Source organism: Nyctibius grandis, chromosome 6 (assembly GCF_013368605.1).
Source record: "Nyctibius grandis isolate bNycGra1 chromosome 6, bNycGra1.pri, whole genome shotgun sequence".
NCBI lineage: Eukaryota > Metazoa > Chordata > Aves > Nyctibiiformes > Nyctibiidae > Nyctibius > Nyctibius grandis.
Window position 1 is genome coordinate 9271447 of NC_090663.1, and position 26160 is coordinate 9297606.

The 26160-nt window shown below is 39.5% G+C and overlaps 1 protein-coding gene across 1 annotated transcript; it reads right to left on the reverse strand.

The window, feature by feature from the left end:
• NELFA (negative elongation factor complex member A) lies at positions 1-25909 on the reverse strand. Its single transcript, XM_068403179.1, has 11 exons — positions 25610-25909; positions 17768-17939; positions 16433-16594; positions 15407-15496; positions 13410-13540; positions 13167-13236; positions 12157-12245; positions 9750-9861; positions 6983-7239; positions 5831-5930; positions 1-4251 (listed from the first exon to the last, which is right to left on the reverse strand). The coding sequence occupies exons 1-11, from the start codon at positions 25859-25861 to the stop codon at positions 4067-4069; spliced, it is 1620 nt and encodes a 539-aa protein (XP_068259280.1). The 5' UTR covers positions 25862-25909; the 3' UTR covers positions 1-4066.
• Positions 25910-26160: the final 251 nt, after the last annotated feature.

Genomic DNA, 26160 nt, shown 5'->3' on the forward strand with positions numbered 1-26160 from the left:
AGACAGAATATTTTGAATTTACAGCTGTACAAAAAAAACATAGAAAACGTAACGGGCTATGCTATAGATGTAACATTTTACAAAATGACAGTTCTTGTTAAAGGCACCAGATTCCCAGACGGCTCTGGCTTAACATTTTTTAGTCTTTTTTTCCAGTCAGATTTTACTATGAAAATGTGATTCACTCCAACTGTATAATATTAAAGTCTCAAGCTTGTTTCATCTAGACAAGTGGTCTGCACTTTGACACAACTTAGTGAGAGAAGTGACCAATTTCACATGGAGATGTCAACTCCCAAAGGCTCCTCCCCATTGCATCCAGCATCTTATGGTATTTAACTGAAAGATTAAATGGCAAAGCTACCAATGAAAACCAAGTTAACCCACAAAATACTGGCCCAATACTAGAGTGTTAACTGTACTACACCTAGACTGGTTTGTGTGGAGATAACTAGAGAGCACTAGAGTAGGAAAAATGTTCTGTCAAAAAAGAAGATGGGATCTATAATCAGAACTCTTGCTCAGCACCCTCCTTCGGCTCACCTTCTTCATTACACTCGTTTCACTCTTTCTGGTCCTCATGGCACTCATGAAAATCGAGCCTAAAGAAACCCAGCACTTTGGTGTGGAGCAAGTTGTTAAAGAAGCCTGGGTATGCATGTATGTGTTCTTTCTCCCCAAGAATAAAAAGTTTGGACAGGACAGGGAAAAACACAAGCCACTTTAATTGCTTCTTTCTCCAGTATTCCACAGTCTAAAATCAATTAAGCTAACTCGTATCATGCCTAAGCTTGCACAGACAGGTGCTTCTTTACAAGCAAGGGCAAGTAAAGCTGGGACACCCTGCCTTGCTGAGGTGCAGTAATGCATTTTGGAAATTTGGGCTTGCTATTTCCTAAAACTTCATGCTTGGATGAAGTGAAAGAGGAAAGGACACAGACAAAGCTTTAAGAATAAACTACTACTCTGCTCAATTTGTCAGTACATCTGCAAGTCATTCTAGAGTCAACAAATCTTTTTGTTTAAATCTCACAGCGCACACTGAGTCTCACTGAATGGAATCCCGTTAACATCCAAGTGACTGAATATTCAAGACAAAAAATATTAAGTTCCAGGGCCAGATTTTGTTCTGTATGCAACAATTCCATCATATTGGAATTTAAATGTTGATGTTGCCCTTTCCGAATTGTCTGGCATTATCCCTACTTTCAGGCCACTGGTTCAGTGATTTCATTATCTGAACCAAAGAACTCCATGTAGTTTTACTTCTTACCGTATCATTTTAACAACATTGTGAAAACTTCCCTTTCTTTAGGCATTTAAAAAAAGCTTTCTAGATTCACAGATCAAGTTGAAGTAATGCTCTGGTACTGAGGGTCATAAAGTCACTTTAAAAATAAATTATTTTTGCAGTGTTAAATTGTCTCATCCTAATGACTTAATGGAATTAAAAATATACTATGCTTCTACTTAAAATTTTAATTTATTGCATATGACTGACTTTAGACAAACAGGCCTGGAGACCAACTTTGTTATGCAGCAAATACAAATAGGCAGCAGCATGGTTAAGCTTCCTACACACTACTGCACTCAAATGGCTCCATCACGTTCTAGAAGAACTTCTTGAAGAGGAGAGGGACCGCTGTCTCCATCCCAACAGCACAGGCCTGAAATGCAGGCTTCTGCAGATTAAGGAAGTTTAGCAAGGGACCCCCATTAATCCCAAGTAAGCCAAAAGAGCCATCACACAGCAGCTCCTGATCTCTACTGAATTGCAGAGTCTTCCATCAGCAGTTTACAATGACGGCAGGTGCCCCTCAAGTCAGCCAATTTTCTAAAAGTTCTTTCTTAAAAACTGTATTTGGTACTTGCAGCTTATCTAGCAAGCAGGAACAGTTAAGACAGAAGTATCATACATGTTTACAGAAAACTGGTCTTCACAAGAAACCTTTAAAAATCTGAATGCAGACAAGAAAAGGAATGTCACTTTTCTTTAAACCTTTCTTTTAAAAAATACTTTCATATTCTATTGTTAGCCCTCACTGTGTAACATACAATAATCAAATAAGTTATAACCATGAAAATGCATTCTACTGAACTCCTAAAAACTAAGACCCACTACTCATCCTCACTTGTCAGGCTGGTTTCTAGCTGTTTAAAGAAAAAAAAAAAAAAACAAAACACAATCAGAATCACAATCTACGTTGCTTCTGAAATGGGGTAATTATGTGGAGGAGAGCCCCCAGTGTGACAGTTATACGCGAGTAACTTTCACACTAATACATGCACAACACTCCGTAATGGTAGCAGGTACCATCAAATAACTTGCCCACTACATGAGCTAGAAGATTCTGTATATTTGCTTAAATAAAGTTAAGAAATCTATACTTTTGGTCACATCTTAAAATACTGTAGAATACAGATTTTCTTATTATTTATACTTGCCCTGTCACATAATTTGTTTGAAAAATTAAAAATAAAATGCAATAAAAATTCCCCAATACAAAAAGACTCTAACCAATCATTTAAACATCTTTGTTAGTATGTAAGTGTACTTATGGGATTTGGTCTGCTTTCTTTTCAGAAAAAAAAGAAAAAAGCCTCATTTTCTCCTAAGAGAACTCACTTTAACATGAACCTCTAGTCAGCCCAAGGCACCTCCTCAGCACCAAACCACTGTGCTACTCATCTTTGTATTTCTTCCTTCTAGGCACGGTTCCCAACCAAGCACAACTCCACATAAAAGCACTGGCAGAAACCAGACGTTTAATCCAGGTCTCCTTCAAACGATGAAGCCAAGTCTCCATAGGATGAATCCTGAACTATGTACATAAGCCCTCTCAATAAATGCAAGTTTTATTTGTACCATTAAAGCCAGATTGTATCAGTGGTGTGAACACAGTTATAAAGATAAAAATGTGCTTCTACTAGAAGGGGACAAGTATAAGGCACAGTTATATGCCAGTATAACTGTGGCCACATTAGTGATTATACTGATATAACTACACTGGTAAAAACCACAGCTACAGTCATCCAAAACTTTCTGGATCAGGGCTTGGCAATCAAGTGCCTTACGACTGCTCAACCAAACATAAATTAACACTGCCTCAAGAAAACAAATCCTCCCAGCCACCTGCATTCAGATAGGTGCCACTCAACCATTTCTACGGCCGTTTTTAAATTAAGCTGCAATTGGTCTTGAGATGTAATAGTATCACCTCCTCCCAGGTAAGTTATGCTGTTCAAAGGGTTTGCTATGCAAGAGCCATAGATCAACTTCTACCCTAAGACTTACATGGCAAAGGGCTATCACTTCCAGGCAGTGACAAGCCACCACTATTTTTTTTTTTACTTAAATTTGATGTTTTTTTTTTCTTCAGAAAGTTACAATACTCAATTTATTTTGATCTCAAATAATGCCAAATATAGATTAACTCATGCTGGGCATGGACATTGACAATATAGCAAGTTAACAAAGCTGCTCAATCCCATCCTATGACCCAAGCATAAATAAGCTGAACACACAGTGGGTACCATTCGACGCTGGACATCTACCACCTGCAATATTTAGTTATACTGCAGCTGAATTACAAAATAATCAAGCACCAACTTGTGGTGCTTTAAATGTCCACTCTTACAATAGAACCCATGTAGCCAAAGAAAATAATTATACAATAAAGACCTGTGCCCTCGTTTAATGGTAAACCGTGAATGACTGCACAGTAGTCTTCTCTTCCGGTACTCAGAAAGAAGTAAACTGCTCCCATCTGTAATCTTTCAGTTGTGATCTCCTTTTCCAGCATCTTGAACTGTAGGAAAACAAAAACACACCAACAACTTTCCCCCCTAAGATCACCTTTCCCTCTCCCAAGATTAAAAAAAAAAAAGCGAGTTTGACACCATCTTCTTCTGTGTTCACTGAGCCCAGTTAGGTTGAAGAGCCACAACTTTTACTCCGGAGGGTAATAAGAAATGTACACATCAATGCCATTTTGTACAGTTGACATATGCTATGAGCTGGTTGTCTCTAAGCTTGATTTGGTCCAGTCTGCTGTTGCTGCATCTCTTAGGAAACATTAGTTATAGGTTTGTATTTCTTGAATCTGGTCCATTCACCAGTAGCATAGTTCATTTCAAAGACCGTATCAACCAACATCGTGGTGCTGCCAGTGCCATCTGCCTTTGGTAAATCTTCTGTATGCTCACTAAGTTTAATTTGGATGATGTCACCTTGCTCTTGGCAAGGATTCTCTGTGAAAACAAGAATAGGAACAAATTATACATTTCAGCACTGTATTAGAAAAGGTGACGAGCACTTGGAGATTCTAAGCCTTATGCTGAAAAAAACCCAAACAAACCCCAAAACCCAACAAACCAAACCCAAAACTGAGCAAGTAATGTCACTAATACACATAGCCACACCAAGATCTTCTTCCCTCTATACATCACAGATTTGAGTTTTAAGGATAACAAAACCAGACCCCAGAAGATGAACCCCAAGGCTAAAGTAACTGGAAGAACAAGAAAAGGGGAGTAAAGCATGCCAATGTCATTTCTGTCTGCCTCAAGAACCATTACAGAAGCTCGTATTTAAATGGAAGTTGGTAAACTTAAACTACCAGAGTTAATTTATTTGGGATACATTTTGTAGTTAAAAGCCTCAACAATTTTCAGCTGTTCTGGAAGCCCAAACAGCTTCACTGAAATCACTCATCCAAGACTCAGTTCTATTCCAATAGAATTACTGAATGTTACATTTCAAGGTACTGGACTTGACACTCAGGAAGCTCAAGAATGTCATAGTTGGCAGTTATTTACCCAGCCTTCAGAAAGTGCTGACATTATTACTGAAGAAATTCATAGTTATATACTTATCTACATATGCATATGTGAACACATATAACACACACACGTACACACTTCCAAAATAATATTTTACCTTGCGTTACAAAAAACGGTCCGTGTAGCTAATAAAGTATACCCTCCTACTGCAATTGAAGTAGCATCTCGTACTAAGAGTACCATCATTAATGCAAGGTACACAGAACTTTCTTAAAGCCCAGGGATCATCACAGTAACTCTACCCCGGTCATCTTCAATAATGCATTACATTAATCCTAATGCATGAGCCACATTTAGGCTCCAGCACTCCAGTGATAACAGCCCTCAAATACCAAATTAGAAACCAGAGCTAGTGCACATGAGAGAGTTCACTTAAGGACTCTTAAGCCCCTTCTCATCTTACATCTGATAATCTTCTGGGTAAAAAAGCCTTGGTCTATCAAGGCCAGTATATGACAGGATCTAGCTGTAAGACAGCTTATCTCCCTGGGATTCACAGCACCTGTGGCTACCTAGAGTCTCCAAGACAACAGTTGCTACATTTCTAATGCTAAGGAATTAGCAAAGAGGCTCTGTACTACCCAACTTGTACCTCGACTTGCCATGAAAGAACTTACATTCATTGATCTTCTAGACACACTACTAGGACCTAACCAGGCTGTTCACTGTTCTGACTGGTTGGCTGCCTTGTTTCTCCTCAACCCTTAAGCCATGATATTATGTGTGTTCCATTACACGTACATTGTGTTTAGCAGCTGCTCTGACAGACTGTTTGACTTATTGGAAATAGACCCTAAAGACCCATTTTCGGATAGTTAGAACTGTAATCCATAAAACTACATACAGTCCAGAGTAAAGCAGAGAGTCCAGCACATACAGAGTAAAGCTAAAGCAAGAGTCTTGCACTCACATATGCACATTTAGAAATGCTAGGCCGTATTTCAGATTTGGGTATTCAAAAGAAAGCTAAATTAGTCTCAATACATGCCTCTGGATCCTGCCATGAATCCAAGTATAAGAGCCTTTTCTGGCCTCGTAACTTTGTTTGCAGTCTTGAACATTTCCTGTGCAGCATACATTTGCTCCCTCTGCAACAGATAAACCAAATATGAATTCCAGTGGAGAAAACACTGCCAACAGGTACTATATTAATACCCACAGACAAGCATAAGAGCAGGGTGGAAGTCTGTAGACCTACAAAAAGTAAACAAAAAAAAAAAGCCTTAACCTCAAGGCTTTCCCTCTTTAATGCCTACACCTAACACAGCAGTGACAAGTGAATTCTGAAACTGGAAAAAACCCCACATTAAAATAGTTACGGAAGCATGTGCTAAGAGACTTAATGTTTACATTATCAATTTTGTGTTCCTTATGACACGAGGGAAAAAGGATAAAAAAACCAATGCTTTCCTCTACAGTCCAAACCCAGGCTTGCAATATTTTCAGAGGAATTTTTTTTTTCCTTCAGTAAATGAAGTAGAGGTACTGAGAAAGTCACCCAGTTTCTTAAAAGTTCACATCTTTCAAGTCAGGCTTACAGATGTGCTTAGCAAAATCTTCAAATTAGTTGCATCTTGAATTAGTTACCTGCTTAACTTCAAGCACACACATAATATATACCAACATACCAGCAATAAGAAGCTTCATGGCATAAGTAATTGTTGTTCAGTTTAGTTTCCTCCCCACTCTCAGGCTTCAAAAGATGTATAATGGGGGGGGTGAAGGGATCAAGAAATAAAGGCTTTCACCTTAGAATAATCTATATCTTTTCTCCTACCATGGAAATGGCAGGATCCTTTGTAGCAGGTTACATTATATGCAATTGGCTGGGGAACAGCTCCCAGAGTTCTTTATAATGAGTAACACATTATTTTCCATAATAAATAGCGGTAAATAAAGACATCTTACTGTAACATTAACACTACACAACTAAAAATGTAGTGATTAACATTTTTAAGACAGCAATGTCAACAAAGCCACAAAGCATTTTCATTATCTGTTGTTATAAAAAAGCAGCCTCAACCACTCCATAATCCAAAGGCCAGGAACTGCCAACATACTAAACGAGATCAATAATAGAAATTTGCATTTTCCAATCTACATCAAAAGCAGCAGTCAAAAAGAACCTGGTTTTACTTACTGTGAGAGAGAGGCTTTTTTTCGGTGGTGGCTGTTGCTGAGTTTGGGGAGCCACTTGTGGTGCTTGTGCCGCAGGGGAAATGGCAGGAGGTGTGGTAGGTGTTAGGGGTGAGGTAGGTGTAGCTGCAGGTGGATTAGAGTTACTGTTGTACATGGGTGTTCGTTGTTTGAATTGCGCAGGAAGAGTTGTGGTAGCATTTGGAGCTGCAGGCTCTTCAGTCTGTCTGTTAGTCTGCAAGGCCTCTCGTGCAGAGCCAGCTGCAAAAACCAATCAGGATAATTAAAAACACTACAATCCACAAACACGGATTAGCATCACCAATGGCTTTTAAAGAAAACTAAAAATTCTGATTACTCCATTTTAGCACCATGATTCAATATGCCATCTAATATCTACATGAAAAATTGAAGAGCTAATGCTCTTTCCACTCAATTATCTTTAGCAATAATTAGACAACTGAGTGACTAGCTGTCCAATATGGATAACAATATATTTAGCATCAAATTTTATGGTTAATGGATAACAGATTTATTGAATTGAAACTACTTTATTTACTTTTTAGCTTATATCACTATAACAACTGTACTCTGATCCGACCAGGATTACTGCTGTACTGTTACGTAGAAGCCAAAACCATAAAAACATTTAATGAGTTTTTACCTAATGTAGCAGTAGCTTCCCAAGGAAATGGTAACTAAGTCTCAGCCAGTAACAAATACTGAAAAATACACAAATACTTAAACAGATGATAGAAGTAAACGTAGTCTTCACAAATGGCTCATTATTTAAAAACTAACTGCTAAGAGGGTTAAAACCCCACAGTATTGACAAGTCCTAACTGTTATTTCTCAAAGTTGACCCGTTCACCTGCTCTTAAGGGAGGTACTATTCCAAACCTGGCTTCAGATGGAGGTTACATATGTGATCAAGTTACTGTGATTTCCTAAGTTACCATATGTCCAGCAAACAGTAATTACCCAGTGCACACTCCAGCCAGTTACAGTCTTTTGCAGCTCTTGGACACAGGCACAGCTGCTTAAGCACCTTTCACGAATCTCATGAGGTTTAAGCTAACCTATTCACACTGTGTTCACAGTAGACGAAAAGGCAGATACAGACCAGAGTTATGCTGATGCCTTTCAGAGCAGATTTTAGAGAATGAGAGGTCTGCCAGTCTCCATCTAGGCACAGATACAGCATTGGTTTTGACAATATGGCTACTATCCAGTAGGAACGGGCTGCCCAGGGTGGTGGTGGAGTCACCATCTCTGGATGTGTTTAAGAAAAGACTGGACATGGCACTTAGTGCCATGGTCTAGTTGACATGGTGGTGACAGGGCAATGGACTCAATGATCCCAGGGGTCTCTTCCAACCTAATTGATTCTGTGATTCTGTGTGACATGGAACAGGACAGTGAACACTTCAGAGGACAAACGTTTGTAATAATTAGTTACCCCTCAATTTTGTACAAATCTCTTAAGTTTTATTACTGTCTTCCTCTCATGTCAGAATAACTGACTTCCATAAAGTAACATGCCTTAATTTTGCAACCTCAGACTATATGAGACCAAATCTGTGGATCTTCTGTGTGCAACTTATAACAAGGAAACAGTTTGATATTCCTTGTCCATAAAAAAGTTAGATACCCCATACTCCAGAAGGAAAAAAAAAGTTAGAAAAAAAAAATAGAGAACAAAGACAACAGAGGATTTCAAACTAGGCTTTTCTTGCTGTTGGATACAAAGCCAAGGCTCTGGAAAATAATACTAGCTGCTGACAACACTGACATGCTCTTGGCTGCATTCCGTCTAGAGATGCCAATTTTCTGCCAGAGAAAGATTTGCATGGACTTTGAGAGAGATTCTGAACTGTTTCAGGGCCAAGCAAAGTGATTAGATTTTGCATATGCGTTTTTCTATAATGACCAACATGCCACAGCTGACATGCATAAAGACAAACATTACCGTACCAAATCACAACAAGCAAGAGTAAAATAATGCATTAAACTGAAACGTTGGTTCTCTGTTAACTGCAAGGTCCGGTAATGAATGCCAGTCATACACATCTGTTAGTGCAAACTGATCCATTCCTGTAAGACTTTACATGCAGCAGGGAAGGAAAAGTAAAACCAAGTGTGTTAAAATAAAAGGTGTAGAAATAAAGGACTTGTACAAACGCTTTTTTACTATAGGCAATTTTCTAGAACTGAAAATAATGAATGTAGCTCTTTCCAAAATATGTAGGAGCTCTGCTATTATCTATCAGACTGTTATAAAAAAGGTAAAAGGAAAATGGATAGCTTGATCCCAGCCTGTGTGAAAGCTAATATGTACTTGCCACTAGAAACTTATCTGACTCTTGAAAGCAACTGTTTTCTAAGTGCAATGCATATGGATGTGTGCATGGACTATATACTCTAGACTTATGTGCATTACTGGTGTCTCTTTAGGGATTAAAAAATGCTAGATTTTCTGTTACAGAGTAAGAAAAAAAAAAATCCAACAAACAGTAAATTGCTTTGCTTGCTTGACTTAACTCGCAGTCATTTTAAGACTTAAAAACAACAAGCATTTTCTTTATTTAGGTTAAATGACATGCCTGGTTACCCAAAACCCAAAGGCTGGGTTCCTGCAATGGATTTTTAGACTGCTAAGGTTAAGTTTCACTAGAGTTGATAGATAGGTTTGTAAATAAAAGAAGAGCTAGACAGTAAAACTATACAGAGTTGGAGGTATTAGGTCCCAAAAGCAAAAAAGTGTCTTTTACCTGGCTGTGTTTCAGAGCTTGGGATGTATGAGGAAGACGGCACCACGCTGGGGGTAGCAGGTAAATAACTTGTAGAAGGTAGTGCAGGCTCATTGTTCAGTGAGCCGAGTTTCTGCAAAACAGAAACGAAAGTGTTATAGCCACACTGCACACGGTCATGTGCTGTTTCTGTATGTTGTATGTTAAATACAACTTCAACATTAGTTATGCTACGATATTCCTTTTGGTAACTTAACTACAGACTCCTCTGTTAAGGCAAGTTTGCCCTTCAACTCTACTCCCTATACAAGCTTCAGACATTAGAATTACCCTAGGAGAGAAAAAGCAGCTTTTATTTCCCCTGATTCAGATCAAAGTTGCTTTGGAAGGCACAATCTGAGCCAGGAAAAAATACTATATGGGAGAAGGTACTTCTGGCAAAGAGAGTCAAGCTGCTGTTCCTTTGTCCCATTTCCCAGTTAGATGATGAAACTTGTGCAGATGGTGCTCTCTGAAGAATTACACTATAGAAATAAGTGATCTTCTGCCTGAGCAAGCATGCTCTTCACTATTAGCAAGCAGAGACCTGTGTTCATCCACAGGCAAAAAAAGGCCTACTAAAATATCACCCAGGAGAACGCACAGGCCTCTGGGACATAAGCAAGCAGAAGGCAGCAGTGAAAGCACAGGTAAACCCTGTTTCCACTGAAACAGGTAGTTAATGCGAACATGACAGATGTCATCTAGGCTCAAGCCAAAGAAAATGCTGCTTTTGTACTTCATGATACGTGATACTGCACACACAGCATAAAGACAACAGCATGGTATCTCTATGAAGATCTTCACTTTAGTCCAATCTAGACTTATAAGGGGTTGACAGAGGAAAGAAGTTTTGGGGGAATAAGTCTAGCAGACAAATGATTTCAGGTAGCCTTACTAGACAAAAGTAAGATGGATATTCTGTAAAATAAGGAGCTTGCCAGAAAAGATATTCTTTGTCTGTCTTTCTGCAGAACGCTATGACCTCACTTGATCAATATCTGCCTATACGTTGGTCTTGGCATGTGTGCCCATAGATTGCTACCCCATACCAACGGGACCGATGTTGCATGTACTTTTACCATTAGGCTCTAGAGAACAAATGCCGGCTTACCAACCAAACCACAGGTCTTTATTAAATAGAGTGCTCTCCAAAGGCCAGTGTTGCATGCCAACACACAGACTTAAAGAGGCAGAGGTAATCATGATCACTTTAAATGTGGAAGAAGAGAAGACACTAAGATTTGAGGTGGATTTCTATCATCCTGAGAGGCTTGCAAACACTGGGTGCAGCAGCCTCAAATTATCTGTTAGTATCTAAAGAACCCTGTTGTCCAAATTAATTCCAGGTCAAGGCTTGCTGGAATAGAACAGACAGTTTCTAACTCAGAAGTAGGGAAGGACCTAACATTCTTGTAAAAGCTACGTCCTGACTGAGAAAAACAAAGCTGCATCACAGTTTTTCCAATGCACCATATCTGAAAGGACAGGAAAAAAACCCCTGCACACAACTCCTCCCTCCACCCCCCGACTGAATTACCTCTAGTAACAGATTAGCTTTTTCAGCAGATCCTAAACAACTTTCAGATTAAAAAGAAAAAAACACTGTTAAGAGAAGGAGTGGTCAACCTCTGAACTTTATGGGTCTTAAGAAGAAGAAATTTATAAGCCATGGGTAATTTGGATGAAGATCAATCCCACTGTATTTCTCCTCCCTTTTCAGTAGTAATGGGACTGGCAAAGCCTAGTTACAGACAGGTTTGGAGACCTCAGAAAAAGCTGCCTTCTGTATTAAGCATCAATTCTCAAAGATTACAAGCTAAAAATGGAGAAGAGAATGACAGAAGGGTACTAGTTTGTAGGTTCTTTTCTCAAGTCAGAAGACAGATGAATTTCTTATTTGGCTGCTTATATTCAGCTATCCCTCCTGGGCATAAGCAAATGACAAGTGCTCCTCACTGAGACTTCTTGTGGGCACTACTCCACTAAGGTCACAACGGATGCACAGGCACAGAGTGAAACCTGCAGGAACTCCTGAAAATGACTCTGTCTCTATAGGGTCAGAGAGCCCTCCTATCCCTTTCAGCTCTGACAGAAGACTACAATCTTCGGTTATAGAAGTGCCATACCCCATCACAAACTGAAAATAGCAACAAGAAAACAATCAAAAACGTTACCTTCATCCTGCTTTGAATTTTTTTATCTAGTTTGGTGAAAATACAATGGAATTTTGAAACAATTATGTAAAGATTTTTACATTAAGAGGCATGTTTCAACAAGTTAGTAAAATATCACTATAGTGTTTAAGTGTTTTAGAATAAAAATCATAGCTGTTTCCTCTTTTTTTTTTTGTTAGGTGTCTGTTTGTTTTGGTCTTGTTTGGTTTTACCTGTGTAGACACAAGGCCAGCAGCATAATCTGGGGTAGCATTTTCTACTACTGTTTCTTCTTTGGCTTGCTTTTCCACAACTTCTGTATCTATTGCACAAAAATACAAGTCAGTTCAAGGAAACTTTCCGAAATACTGAATTAGGTGTACTTCTTTTAAACAAAGATATAAAAACGCATTTCTCAAAGTCTGCTAAAACACACTTAAAGAGGTATATGCTGAAAGGTTGGTAGATACACTAATCTTCATACACAATTTTATAATCAACCCAATTATGACCTGAACCACAATGTATATCCATGAAGATATACTAACTAATTAGGCAAAGCTGGCTAATTTTGTGATATTAGAAAGCATCAAAATGCAAGCAAAAATTTAATTGCAATTATGATTTTGTTCTGAGGTGGTACTCATTTTTTTGGTGACAAATACAAGAAGGTTGTTCTGGGGCAAATATGCTGCTAGTGTATCTTCCTGATATGGTTAAGTAGAGCACTGCACTGTCACTTGAGTTAACAGCAGCATATCAGATATTATTCACTTGTTAAGACTGCTCAGACAGAATTCTGGAGAGCGCTATAAATTTCTTCAATATAACTTTCAATCAATTTACTTGGCCACGTAGCCAGCAGAAATAAGCATATCAAAATATCTCAGAACAATTCCAGTACTGAAGCCACTCACACGTCTATGTGCTGTCCAAAGCACAACTGGCTAGTTCAATCCTTTCATGCAACTGAGTCAAGCTACTACCTAAGCACATGGCAATAGGATTAGGACCATTGGGAAAAAAAAAAGTGAAAACCCTCCCTTAAACGGTTTTGGTTTTTTTTTTTTTGGTTTGGGTTTTTTTGTGTGTTTCTGCGTGTTTTTTTGTTTGTTTGTTTGTTTTCTTTTGTAAAATTTAGCTGAAGATAAGTTTTAACAAATGAAGAACAAAATGGTACTACAAATCTAGATCCTATTTGCAGGTATATTAATAGCCTTTGTAAGCAGCATGCTATACTAACCTAATGTTTTTCTTCTTCTCTTCGCTTCACGGCCAGCACCTACCATATCCAGCTCAGAGATATCTAGAAGCTAAAAAGAAAGACCGTAGACCATGTTAAATTTATGCAGGCTATCTCTAAATACTGTCCTTAACTTCTTCTCTACTATATCGATACTAGATTCAAAACAGCATCAGAAATTTGCTTTAGATCAGGGAGGAGAAGCGAGCAGGAAAGTGAGAGACTAAGAAAGAGCGCACCTACCTTTACTCCTCTTTCTTTGCGCAGAGGTGTTCTTGAAGGAGGAATAGGAGTTCTGTTTCCAGAAGGACTAAATACACTAGGTGCTGAAGTACTCCTGAACGGAGCTTGTTTTGGTATTCCTTTGAGTGGTGCTTATGGAAGATCAAAAAAGGCAACAATTGTAATATATGTTTAATTAGTTATGAAAAAACAGTAATAAGGAGTTATTCAGCTTTTCTCCTTAACACACATACCCCCTCCCCTTTAACTTCAAATGTTTATAATGTGGAACTGTCTATAACACACTAAATGTTCCTCAAAGGTCAGATTAGGTTTTACCCTTCAAACAAGCGGTAAGAGCCAGTCTCTAGGCTAATCCTTGCAACTCCATTCTGCATGAAATAATCAAACAGGTGCACTACTATCAAAATATAGTTTTCCTACATACATTGATGCTTTCCATACTTATAACAAATAAACTTTGAACCCATAAAAAGGTATTAGGCATCAATGTTCTGAATCCAATTATTGCCAAAGTTGCTCTTTGAACTTTAAGAGCTAGTTACTTGGTGAAATTGTATTTAATCGAAGATTCTTAGCCAAGCTTCTGCAGGGCTAAGGGCTCATAATCTGCTGGAAACGTAAATTACTGCTTCACACAGGGGTTTGAAATTCTGGAGCTGCTGTTTGCACAACGAAGAGGATCCAGTTTGGGTCTATAGTGCAAACAGAAAACCTGCTGTCTCAACACTCAATAGAAATTGCTACACATGTAAGAAGCCGTTTTCCCCCAAGTTTACACGGTTACCCTTCTAACTCACACTTAACGTGAGTGCTGAAGACAGCATTCTTTCATCAACTGCTAAAAACTTAGGGACACCTAAACATATCTATAAGGTCTTTGAGCCTCCTGACAATCTCATCATACCCTACAATTTGAAGGGAAGCACTGAATTTTAGTTTGAGGTTAGATACTCTGTATCCCTCTATATGTTGCACTGAAAACCTTTTGACCATAAGACAATACTCTCTCAATGTGAGTAAGTTTCAGCAGAGTAAAGCCCAGCTGGTCCCATAACTCATATTTCTATAGGCCACCTGGTTCTAAAGGCCAAGTCTAAAATCCAGCTTTATTAGTTCACTGGCTAAAAAGAATGCCAAGAACTACTAATGGTCAATTTCTATACTGAGAAAATTTTTAGTTCAAATTACAACTACACTTTTTGTATTTCCTGCATGAACACGTTCCTGAACTTTGGTGCTCAAAACCACATCTTAAATAGCATTGACACAAAGTACTTCATAGCTTCTAGCCACCGCACCAAGAAATCACTCCAGTTTTGCACCTCAGCATCATACTGATGGTCAGAAAAGTTACCACTGTGCAGTGATTTAAAGTATGTAACTGATTTTGAACCCTCCTCTTGTTCCTAGTCAAAAACTTATTTGAAAAATTCAAGCAGTTCAGGAACTTCAGCAAACAGTTGAAATCTATTAATGCAAAGTTGAAGAATGATTATACATCTCTGTCACGTCCACTAAATAGAAGCCACTGCACAGCCTTAGCTGCAGAAAGCACACTGTCCCCTCTCCTTTCTCCATGCAGAATTATAGAAATACAAGATAGTTTCAGTCTACTTCACAGCATTTCAAAGAGCACAGCAGATTACTATGATCCACTCACTTTGCTCCCTTTTAGAGCAATGTGGCTTAGTCAGGAGTTATTCCTGGAGTGATGCAAATTAAATTCTTACCAAAGTCTATAGGCATGATCTAGCTGCATGCATTTTAGAAGCATGGCAGATATACTTGCCATTTAAGTAAAACCCCACACTCTTGTTCATTCTGACAAGAGATGTCAGAAACATTCAAATACCAGAAGAGAGGGAGGCAGAAAGGGAAAAATCCTTTGCTTCAAAAAGAATTAATTTTTAGTAAAAACTAGGCTGTAATTTTATTCTTCATCAAGGCTATCTTATCAGATTTTCTTTCCAGGATGTGATGAAAGTGAGCCATACTTGTTGTATCTATCTTTTTGACCAGTCCCCTGCCTTTGGCATGGAAAGGCACTCCTGCAGTCTTCTTGAGCTGTTGTGCAGTTTCTGTGGCTAAAAAGAAAAAGAGCTTTAGCTATTACAGAATCTGTGCTGAAAAAACACAACACGTTGCTTCTTATATAAAATGTTATTAACTAATACATAAAAAGATGGGTATAGCAACAAAGAAAGAGTTATATTTTAATTAAAAGCCAGGTAATTTATGTGAGATAAACACAGTATTTGAAGAAAATGCAAAATCATTATGACTATGCAACTGACAAGATGGCCTAAGCTAAAAGAAATTATCAGAGTAAACAATTTACTCAATAGAGATTGAAATAATTAAAGTCCTATATAACATCATAAAAAGTTACAAATCTTGTATTTAACCAGACCAACTACTCAAGTCACATGCAAGAAAGCAGCAAGCTGCAGCAACAGAACAGCAGGTATAGTAAACTATTCTGAGATCACTTAGTTGAAGCAGCTACCAATACATATATGTATACATATATTGCCTTTAGTTAGCAAAAACCCTCTTGGCTTTCATACCCTATATAGCCATACTGAGCAAAAGAAAGCATTAATTAGCAGCTCTTGCTCCTTGTTGCAAAAAACATATGGCAAAATAAAACTAGGTTGTCATTTCAGTTTTGTTTCAGGAGCTTTAACCAAAGCTGTCCCTCACAAGTCTTCACAACTGACTGTTAAATATACCCGTGAAAGAATATATCTGTGTTTTAAAAAGCTACAGCTTTTTGTTTGCCTTGAAATCTGAACAGCGTTTAAATCAACATTAGTATTTTAATGTAATCATGACCAGAATGACTTGCAGCTGCTCTTCCACACATCAGTCTATCAAAGAAAAACAGTCAGCCTGCAAAGTTCTTATAACAGAAATTGTTAATGTATATCCCCATACTGGAGAATAAGACTGAATATAAATTTCCCTCTCACCATTTAGTTTGTTACTCAACCTTACCAACTAGCTGTAATACTACTTACATTTCTGCAAGAGTTCAGCTCTGAGAGTGGCACTTTTAGGTTTCCTTTTCAGCTGGAAGTGTTTCACTGGGGGAGTAAGTGGCCCAGCTAGTGTTGTCAAGGCATTTTTGTTTAAGTATTGGCATTCCAACGGCAACATAGCTGAAGTTTCACATTCACTTACTGCATAAAGAGTTAACACAGTACACATGGGTATTAGCACCTCTTTGATAACTAATTACAAAAGATTTTACAACTAGACTGCACAGGTCTTTTTAAATTTCAGATTACTTGCTTAAACACCAACAGCAATTTAATTCTAATTATTACACAGTATATAACCAGTTATTAGGATGTTTGGGTTTTTTTTACATTAGCTTCATAAGAGCTTCCACGTTAATCATACCTATTCAAATTATAGCCATCTTAAATACACTACTATTGTCAGAGAGTAAAAGACAACAAAAATGACTGAATTCTCAGATTCCTTAAAAATTACACATAAAAAGGAAATTACGAAACAGAAGCCCAAACCAAAAGTGTGAACAGACAAATGATCATTTGTTTACAGTCATTTCATTATCGGCCTGCTGCAATCCTAACTCCAAGACCATGTCTGTCTGTCGATGCCCGAGGGCTTTTTTTCTAGGCAGTGTGCTAAATCAAACCCACTGAAGTAGGAGTAGCTTTGCATCACCATTTACTACATTGTTTGAAACAGCAACTGTGCAAGTGCCTGAGCCAATATTTTCAGCTGCTAGACAATCCATAGCTAGTCCAACATCAGCAGCATAACTCTTCTTGTGATCAGTCTCTCCCACAGCACCTATCATTTGTTGGCTAGAGGACAGCTTCCAGCAGAGATGTACCACCACCCAGTACAAAGGTGGTGCTCCCACACAAGCACTGCAGAAACAGAGCCTTACTATCTTCTTTGGTACTACAACATACAAGCCACAGCAATATGAGAAACCTCAACTTACTAAGCTGCAGCCAGTCAGTTATTACCTATCAGTGCACAAATACCCTGTCTGTAATACTAACGAATCCACATTAGCTTGCATCTTGCCCTTCACAAAACACTCAGAGTAATACTTGACATGCAAGTTCTGATGATGTGTGAAAAGATTATTTAAGAAGTTACCGTTCCTCAAATATCACAGTTCCCAGTCCAGTAACATGCCAGGTCATGAACTGTGGCAGTTAAGAGACAAGACATAATGCTTGTTCTGATACCAGTACTGTTAAGATAGCAAGTTTGCTTGTGAAATGACAGGTTATTTCTGAAAAAAGGCATCGTATTTCTGTAATTTTCACCAATAGAAGCACTGTGACTATGAAATTTGTTTTTCTTACCTTTTTCTCTAAGCTCTCCTAAAATATCTTGAACATTGGGATTCTGTTCTTCAAGATCAAGGTTAAGGGACCCAGTATCTGGAAAGGATTTTAAAATATCAGCTACCATTAAGACCCAGGGGTCTGAATCCAAGGTAGCGAGCTGGATAATTTCAGTCAGTGCCCCTTTCATCTAACAAAAAAAGAAAAAGAAAATCAGCCAATTGGAAACAGTTTTAGACACATAGTTGGATTTTTTTTTTTATTTTAAAAAGACATCAGCATAAACATGCACAATGTTTTACTACTGGGGAAGGGAAGAGGGAGACTGCTTCAACACAGTTATACATTAACTCTAGAACTAAGTAAAGAATGAACCAAGATAACTTTTTATATTGCTTTCAGTCAATGTAACCCAAGTTTGTTTTGAGTTTTTGGCAGCTCGAAGCTTTGTTTAGCACTGAACATTTTTACTAAAAGCAATAGGCCAGATCCTTACACTACTGTCTCCTTATGTTCTACACTTACACTCCCAGTGTACCCACACCTTATATTCAGTGACAAGAATATGCAACTAGAATACAAGTTATTTAGAACAGGCATCTAAATGAAGATGTGCCCTTTCTGGGCTACGGAACAATACAGCAGACAGACCATATCTGCATCATATGAACATAAACTAAGTCCTCAAAATTTTACTTAAGCTTAGGCCAAAATAACGTGTTTCATGCTAATCAAAATTGTATTGTTTGACAGAAACTACGTATTACAGAAGTACACCCAGCCCTCTAATATGCCACAAGTAACAAGATTTTCCATCTACCCAAAGTTTCTGTAGCCACAAAATAGTTATATTTCTTTAAGCACCTATCTTGAAAAAGGGGAAATAATGCATAAGATTAAAAAAAATACTGTGACTATGAAATTTGTCTGTTTGCACTACGAAATGAAATAAAAACCAAGTTGATTAGTCAGGGGTTTACACAGTGAATCTCAATTTAGTTGTTCTACTTCATTCACAGGTAAGCTTAAACCCCCCAAATAAAGACTGAACACTCGCCTCTTTTCTTAGTACGTAAACTTTTATGTAAGCATTAAAGCATTAGCTTCACAGAACTAAGATGTCTGAGATAAACTGTGCATCTACCAAGCCACACAGCATAACAGTGAAATTACATATTTAGACATACTTTATCTGTATGGTATTAACATTGAGGAATTTACAAGCACAAGGAAATACTTGAATTTTGACTTGTCACAACCCACTGTGGCACATATAGCTTAGTTACAGTCTACATGTTTCTGAACACAGGGAGATGAGAGATTCATCTTCACCTTTATGCTGTATTTCTTTCCCTTTATTTAGAACCAGCCTTTTCTTATACAAAGAAGTTTAATAAAATAACCTTACTCTACTCACGCAACTCTAAGAAATAAATGTTAAATCTCTGCTCTCCGTTCTTCCCCCCAAGCACTTGTCTGCCTCTGCTGAGCTTTGGAAACATATTGACATTTCTCAATTCCTTTCACCCATACAATGTTACTGCCCTCTCACTTCAGAAAGGTTTACAAGTGCACTACAGGGGCAGTTTGTCCTTTACCCCTTGCATGTTTTAGCATTCATGTTAATGTGCTTGTGAAACGAACCAGGTCAGATGAGACCAAAAACTAGCATCTCTCTATAGCTCTAAGCTTGATCAGCCCCTTGGTGTGGCTGACTACAGTCACACAAACACTAGAACCACAAAAAGCAGGCAGCAGAAAGGAGACACTGCAACAGTTACCATCTTCAGCAGCACTACTGGTTTGCTTTGGATTCAACTGACCACATAACCGTGACCATGCACTGTTTAACATACTGTCAAATTTAACCAACACTTACCCAACAGAGAGAATCAATTTCTAAGGTTCTAGTCTTTGTTGTCCTCCATTGCTCATTTCTTTCTCAGTAAACATAAAAAACCCACCTAGACTCCACACAGGCTTGTCAATCTCTCTATTCTCACCCTAAACTGCTCATCACAAGTCACTTCTACTACAGTGGATGAGGACGAGTGTGAATAGCATTGAAACGAAGTCCTTTATTCTCCTGTCTGTCCTACAGGAATTACAGTACTGACTTACACAAAACACCTGAAAATTTAAAACATGCCACAAACACTGATGAAGCTATGGTTTATTTATAGCTCTTTTACAAGCTTTTATCTGGACACCACTAATGCAGGTAAGTGTATAGAATGTAATTTCCTCCACCAAAGCAAACTCAGGCAATAGTTGCAGGAAAGATGTCTCCCATATCCTCCCAATTTACCCTTCATATCTGCTCCACAAAACTCCAAAAATTCAGAGCTACATGCCTATACTACATGTGTTCCTATGGAGCTCTTGTCTGGGCACATGACATCCACACTGCTCTCAGGGCAGCTAAAGTTCAGGCAAGCTACTTATGCCACAGCCCACTGCTTCACGTAACTTCGGTTCCTTCAAGAATGGAGCCCAGAAACAACTTGTTTGCCTAGTGCTGGGCAAATAACATTATCATAAGGCCTCATGGCAGAAAGAACATGGTGAAAGAACAGTCACTGTCACACACAGGGAAGCGAAGCAGACTAACAGCTAACCAGAGACCCTCCCTGAATATGAGTTTACATTTCACAAGCCTGGATTCGAGTTTTAACTCAAGTTCGTATCCAAATGGCAATTTAAATATACGTTCCCAGTTTGCTGTTGAACTAACAACTGACAAAAATTTCATTTGTGGTTTGAGAATGCATGAAAAGCAACTCAAAATAACAGAGAATCCTATGTAAGGTTTTTCTGCTGCTTTACAGATCACAGCCATAATCCCAAACTCTTAACTGTGTAAGACTGCAACACTGGGTCAGCAAGAGTCCCATCAGCTCCAACTAGTGTCTTGTTAAGCATGAATGTCAAGATCTGATGCAACATGTTATGGCATTTCTCTCATCTAAAACCTAAGGATCTTAAGCCTGCTGGCACAAAAAAAAGCACAGCGCACAACTAGAAACACTTCACAAGAAAGGATCCGGCAGGATGGAAAAAGTCTGGGAACAGCGACAAAGGGAGATTAATAATGGCTGTGCAGGAAGAATACATAAACAGCACCGTGGGAAGAAGTAATAAGGGGAAATGTTACTAGAAATACACAAAACGATAGTTCCAAGATGACTTCTTGCAAAGAATTCCCATTCATTTGCTTTATGTTATGCCTGAATTAACATATATGACTACCCCTTTACACAACTGCATCAACAGTTGGCTAATAAACCTAATCAAGTTTTAATCTTTCAGGGGCCATAGAGAAGGTGATATTTAATAGGTATCTACATTATTACAGAGTGTTTTCATTGAGCTAAAAGCATTGGATTGAAAGTACAGTATTAATATTTAGCCAATACAAAACTAAGATGGATCAAATACCGCTCTTGTGTATGTTTTGTCTTTTAATCATGAAAATGTGTAGAAGTCACCAAAAGTAATATTATATTAAAATACACCATATTACATCACAGAAAAATTAAGAACACTAAATGCAGGCCAGAAGGATGCATAGCAGCCTGTCTGTTCTGAACGAAGAGGGAAAAGCAAGCGTCATGCGCCCTCTTATTCCTTTACACTAGTATTTCACAACTCCCACTTGCACGAATAGAGGACTCTTCACTCACATAAGCAAGCAAGAAGAAAGAGTCTTGACTTTTGCTCCCTTACAGCTACTGTAACAAAAGGGCAGGCCACTGCCAGGACAAGGATCTTCCCCTCAAGATAATTCAGAGAGCACAGAAGCAGAGTTCTCATTCCAGACTTGGTTGTAACATCACAGTCTAACCCTGAACAAATAAATGAAACGCTGGCACCAAAAGAAAACTTGCGCTTGCCATGTGCATCAGGTTAACAAGAATATAATATACAAAATAAACAGAAGTAACTGTTCTGCCAAATTCACAACTGGAACTCTGGTCAGCACTACACTGAGCTTTAGGCATTGTTTCAAATAAGCACGATTACCTAGAAAAAATTTAGCAGATTAACAGCTGGAGGGCAGGGAGATTCAAGAGTTAGGAAGTTCTGCCTGGAGAATTACAGTGGGAAAGGATATTTTTGATAACTGCCTACAAAACACACTTAATTTAAAATGAAAATGGGAGCCAATTATTCTTATTAGTCAGCGGGAACAAACAAGCAGTAATGAGGTTCACAGCATGATAAAAAGCTAGGTTTATTACCTATCCCACAGGAGTATTATGAGGATTACATCACTTATAGCTATACAATATTTGGAGTGTTGAATGAAAACATTCTGAAAATTGAAGGATATTACATTTGAGAAAAAAACAACACTTAAGCAAAGGACTAAGCTTTCAAGAGCGCTCATTGAAGATTGACCTGTCTAGACTGAAGCTTTTGCAGAGATTTAGAAAGGACCAGCGGCCAACTAAACCCCTTCTAAACCAAATGCCACCACACTTTTCTTGATTCCCACATAACTTTTCACTCAGATGTCTGCTCCCAAATGGTTTCCGTGTTATTCTATGCCTCAGTGAAAATACTATTATAGAGAAAACAGGAAAAAAAAAAGATTTTGAACAGAAAATAACTAAGTCCCATCTGTTATCTAGAGGAGGGAATATCACAGAATCATAGAATATCATTTAACGTGTTACATAACAAACCGGTAACATATCCTGCATCCACTATCAAGATTCCCAAAGCTTTACAAAGCTGATGCAATATATTTTCCAATACTGTTTCCAAGCGCCAGCTCAGTGCTTCTCACACATGATCGATACAGACTGGCACATGGCAAGGAAAACACACATAGGACTTTCCAAAGAGACTAATTAAGTACTTTCACTGTTAAGTTTAATCATTTTCAGGTATGGGAGTGATTTGCAAATGATGAATTTCACTTCCAGGCAGCTACAGGTACCCTATACTGGTGTATTTCTGCTAGCAAAAAGACACCATGTTCAGTACTCCACAATACACCGAGCAGAGAATACTGCAGAGAAGTACAGCACACATATACTGAACACATACCTATATATGTTCTTGGTATCCTATGTAAGATACCCAGTGCCAGTTAAAATATCAAAAATCTTGACAGCAAGTTATGTAACAAGTCTTCACAAATACAACTGTTTTAGCAAACTCTCCACAAATTATTAATATCTGATAAGACAACATCTCTTTCTGTCAGCGGTTTGGTTACACCAGCTATTTTTACCACTTAAGAGAAGAAAGTCTATAATGATAATAGCAGACCTAATAGCAATGTTAAGGGTTTCTGCCTCATGAGTTTTTCATTTTTAAGTTTTTTTAAGCCCTTCCTCTCAGTTAAAAAAAAAAAAATCTAAATTACATGTCCCTGAAATAATTAAGATGTTACAGATACTTTGCAAAGGACTGAAAATACACTAAATCCTAGATCTCGATCAAGAGTGATCTGTTTACAATGACAGATTAAACTTACGATTGAATTCACAAATTTTACCAAAGAAGTGAAAAATCCCACAATGCTTTTGTTAACAGCAGTAACAAGAGCTTTATATTTGGAGCACAACTGATCACTTTAACAATACACTAAAAGGCACAGCAACTGACTTGCTCTCCTTTACAGACACTTTATCACTATGGCTAACAAAAGCCCAGATCAAGTAAAGTTGCTAGCTACCATCTTCCTCAGAACCAGTTTAAAAAGTTCTTTTACCACCCAGGGAACACTCCTGCAGCATTTCAACAAATTATTTCAGTTTGCTTGAATGCTGCTCCCTCAAAAAGTTAGCGTGTTATTTATGAAGGTCCCTAAGCTTTTTTTAAGCTCTTTTTCTCTTCACTAGGTTGTTAGCTAATTGTTCACTAATTTGTTAGCTTTTACTGAACACTGCAATACTTATTTCTTCCAAGCTACCTGGATTTTCACTCTATTTCAGAAGAATTTTGCATACACAGAGGTCATCTGAGCTTATGCACAGCTCCCCATCCCCCCTTCTGGCCTTGGTTATTTTGTTTGTCCAAAGCACAACTGCATTTGTCACAGAATCACAGAATCAACCAGGTTGGAAGAGACCTCAGGGATCATCGAGTCCAACCGCTGCCCCTACACCACCCTGTCAACTAGACCATGGCACTAAGTGCCATATCCAGTCTTTTCTTAAACACATCCAGAGATGGTGACTCCATCACCTCCCTGGGCAGCCCATTCCAATGTCTAATAACCCTTTCTGTAAAGAAATTCTTCCTGATGTCACACACAAGGAAGACAGCTTGTGCACTGAACAGGCACTAAACATGAATGTGATGTTTTAAAAACTAGAGTAAGCATGCTGAACAAGAATTTTTTTTAAGTGACACCAATTACATGTAACACAGTGAACAAACAGACAGATGGTGTGGCAAGACAGACACCAACATACACTAAATTATTGCTTAAACATAATGCTTATGCATTTGGAAGTACACAGAAGCTGAGCATACAATAATCCAAGTTACATACCATCTCCCCACACCCTGCCTAATATATATTAAGCCTAAGCAGCAGCTGTGTCCTAGCCAAGAAAGAGACTGGTGCAAGCACAGCTGAGGATACTCTACACAAGAAGGTGAGGATTAACTACGCTCCACCTCCATGATTGTTACCAGGATCCAATACCATACATGGTGGAAATAGGAGAGGAACTCCTCAAACCTGGCTAAAGAAACTTAAATGCTTCCCAATCATTCTCCAACTATTGTCCCAAACACCAGTAGCTGCCTACTGGTAAGAATAAGCCAGCTGCAGATGAGGTACAGTCCGGGGCCAAATGAATAAGCTTTTCTAGATCTATGATGACTGCTTGCAGAGCCAGCTCAGACTCAAGCCAGCCAGCTTATTAGCTGGGGTAGGACAGTAAAGGAAAGTATCAGCTGTTCCCAGCAAGGTAAAGAGAAGGAAAAAAAAAAAAAAAAAAAAAAAAGCATAGCAATTTTCCTCAAGCAAGACCTGACTGCAAGAAGGTGGGGAAAAGCACTGTTCAGTCCAGACCCCAGATCTTCCATTTCCAAAGTTTCAGCACTTGCTGCTGTCCTTCCTAAAGCTGAGATGTTCAACTTGGGACACCTACACAGCTGCCACAGTATTAAGGAAGGAGAATGAAGGAAGCATAACAAACAGGACTGTTCTTAAGCGATCATGCCTCATTGTCCTAATCCTAGAACAAACACAGCCTCAGAAAAGCCCTCTTCCCCAAAGGCACCCAAACTGTATCAAAACACAGCCCTACAACCACGAGTCCGTGTGGAGGAGTAAGATGGGTTACAGGTCAAAACCGCTTTCAAAAGACTAGTCCCAACCGGAGATTCCCCGAAGAGCAGGAGGAGGAGCAGCAGCAAAGCTTCCACTCCACTCACTCCCTTATCACGGGGAATCTGAGCACTTTTCCTCACACCAAGGACCGAGCCCTCCGAGCTGGGCCTCAGCGGACCACTCTGCCAGCCGAGACCCTCTTCCTCCCCCTCTCCGTCCGAGAAAGGCTGCGAGGGAGAAGGGGGGATGTCTGTGGGGACCAGCCTCGCTGCAAACCCCGCGCCGAGGGCGGGCGGGCACCTGCCCTTGAGGAGCAGCCGCCGCTCGGCTTCCCCCGCTCAGGGCGGCCGCGGGCAGCTCCCCGCTCCCACCGCCCGCGCCGCGGGGTGCCCCCTCCCCACAGACTCCATGTGAAAAGAAAAGGGCGGGGAAGGGGGGGAGGTGGTGCTGGCGCTGCCCCCGCTTCTCCCCTCACGCCATCTCCGACCGGCCTCTCCCCCTCACACACACGCACCCGGCTCCGGTTGAGCTTCCCGCGCAAGCTCCTACCCGGCTCTCACCTCATCCACCGCCCGGCGGGGCAGGTGCAGCATCCCCAGGAGTAGCTTGAGCTTGACGGCCGAGGAGAGGCCGTGGAAACAGAGGCGGATGTTGTCGATCACCGAAGCCGTGAGCAGCGAGGCAATGCTCGGCGGCGCCCACAGCTCGTCTGTGGAGCCCAGTTTGTTGTGCAGCCACAGGCCAGTGTCGCTCTCCCGCATCGACGCCATCTTGGGAGCGGGGCGAAAAAAGAAGGGATTCTCCACGGGCATTTTATGAAGCCACCTAAAGGGAGGAAGGGAGGGGGTGAGGACCCCTGCGGGTCGCCGTCTGGTTCGTAAGCCAAAATGGCGGCGCCCTATGAGGCTCCGCTAGCGAAGGCGGAGATTCTGCCGTAACCTAAAATGGCGGCGCCCAAGCGGCGACAAACAGCGAGCCGCTTCTCATCTCCCGTTCAGATGCAAAATGGCACCCGCCACAGCTTTTCTTCCGTATTGTAAAATGGCGCCGCCTCACGGCAGGGAAGCTTCTCTGTCAGCCCCGACTCGTTGTTCCTCACAGTTCTCCCTAA

Coding starts and splice junctions, on each gene's coding strand:
- NELFA (XM_068403179.1), bottom strand. CDS start 25,861: ATGCCCGTGGAGAATCCCTTCTTTTTTCGCCCCGCTCCCAAGATGGCG. Junction 17,940..25,609: donor CCCGCCGGGCGGTGGATGAG/GTGAGAGCCGGG, acceptor TTTTTTTGTTAG/ATGAAAGGGGCACTGACTGA. Junction 4,252..5,830: donor ATTCATGGCAGGATCCAGAG/GCATGTATTGAG, acceptor TTGTTTTCACAG/AGAATCCTTGCCAAGAGCAA.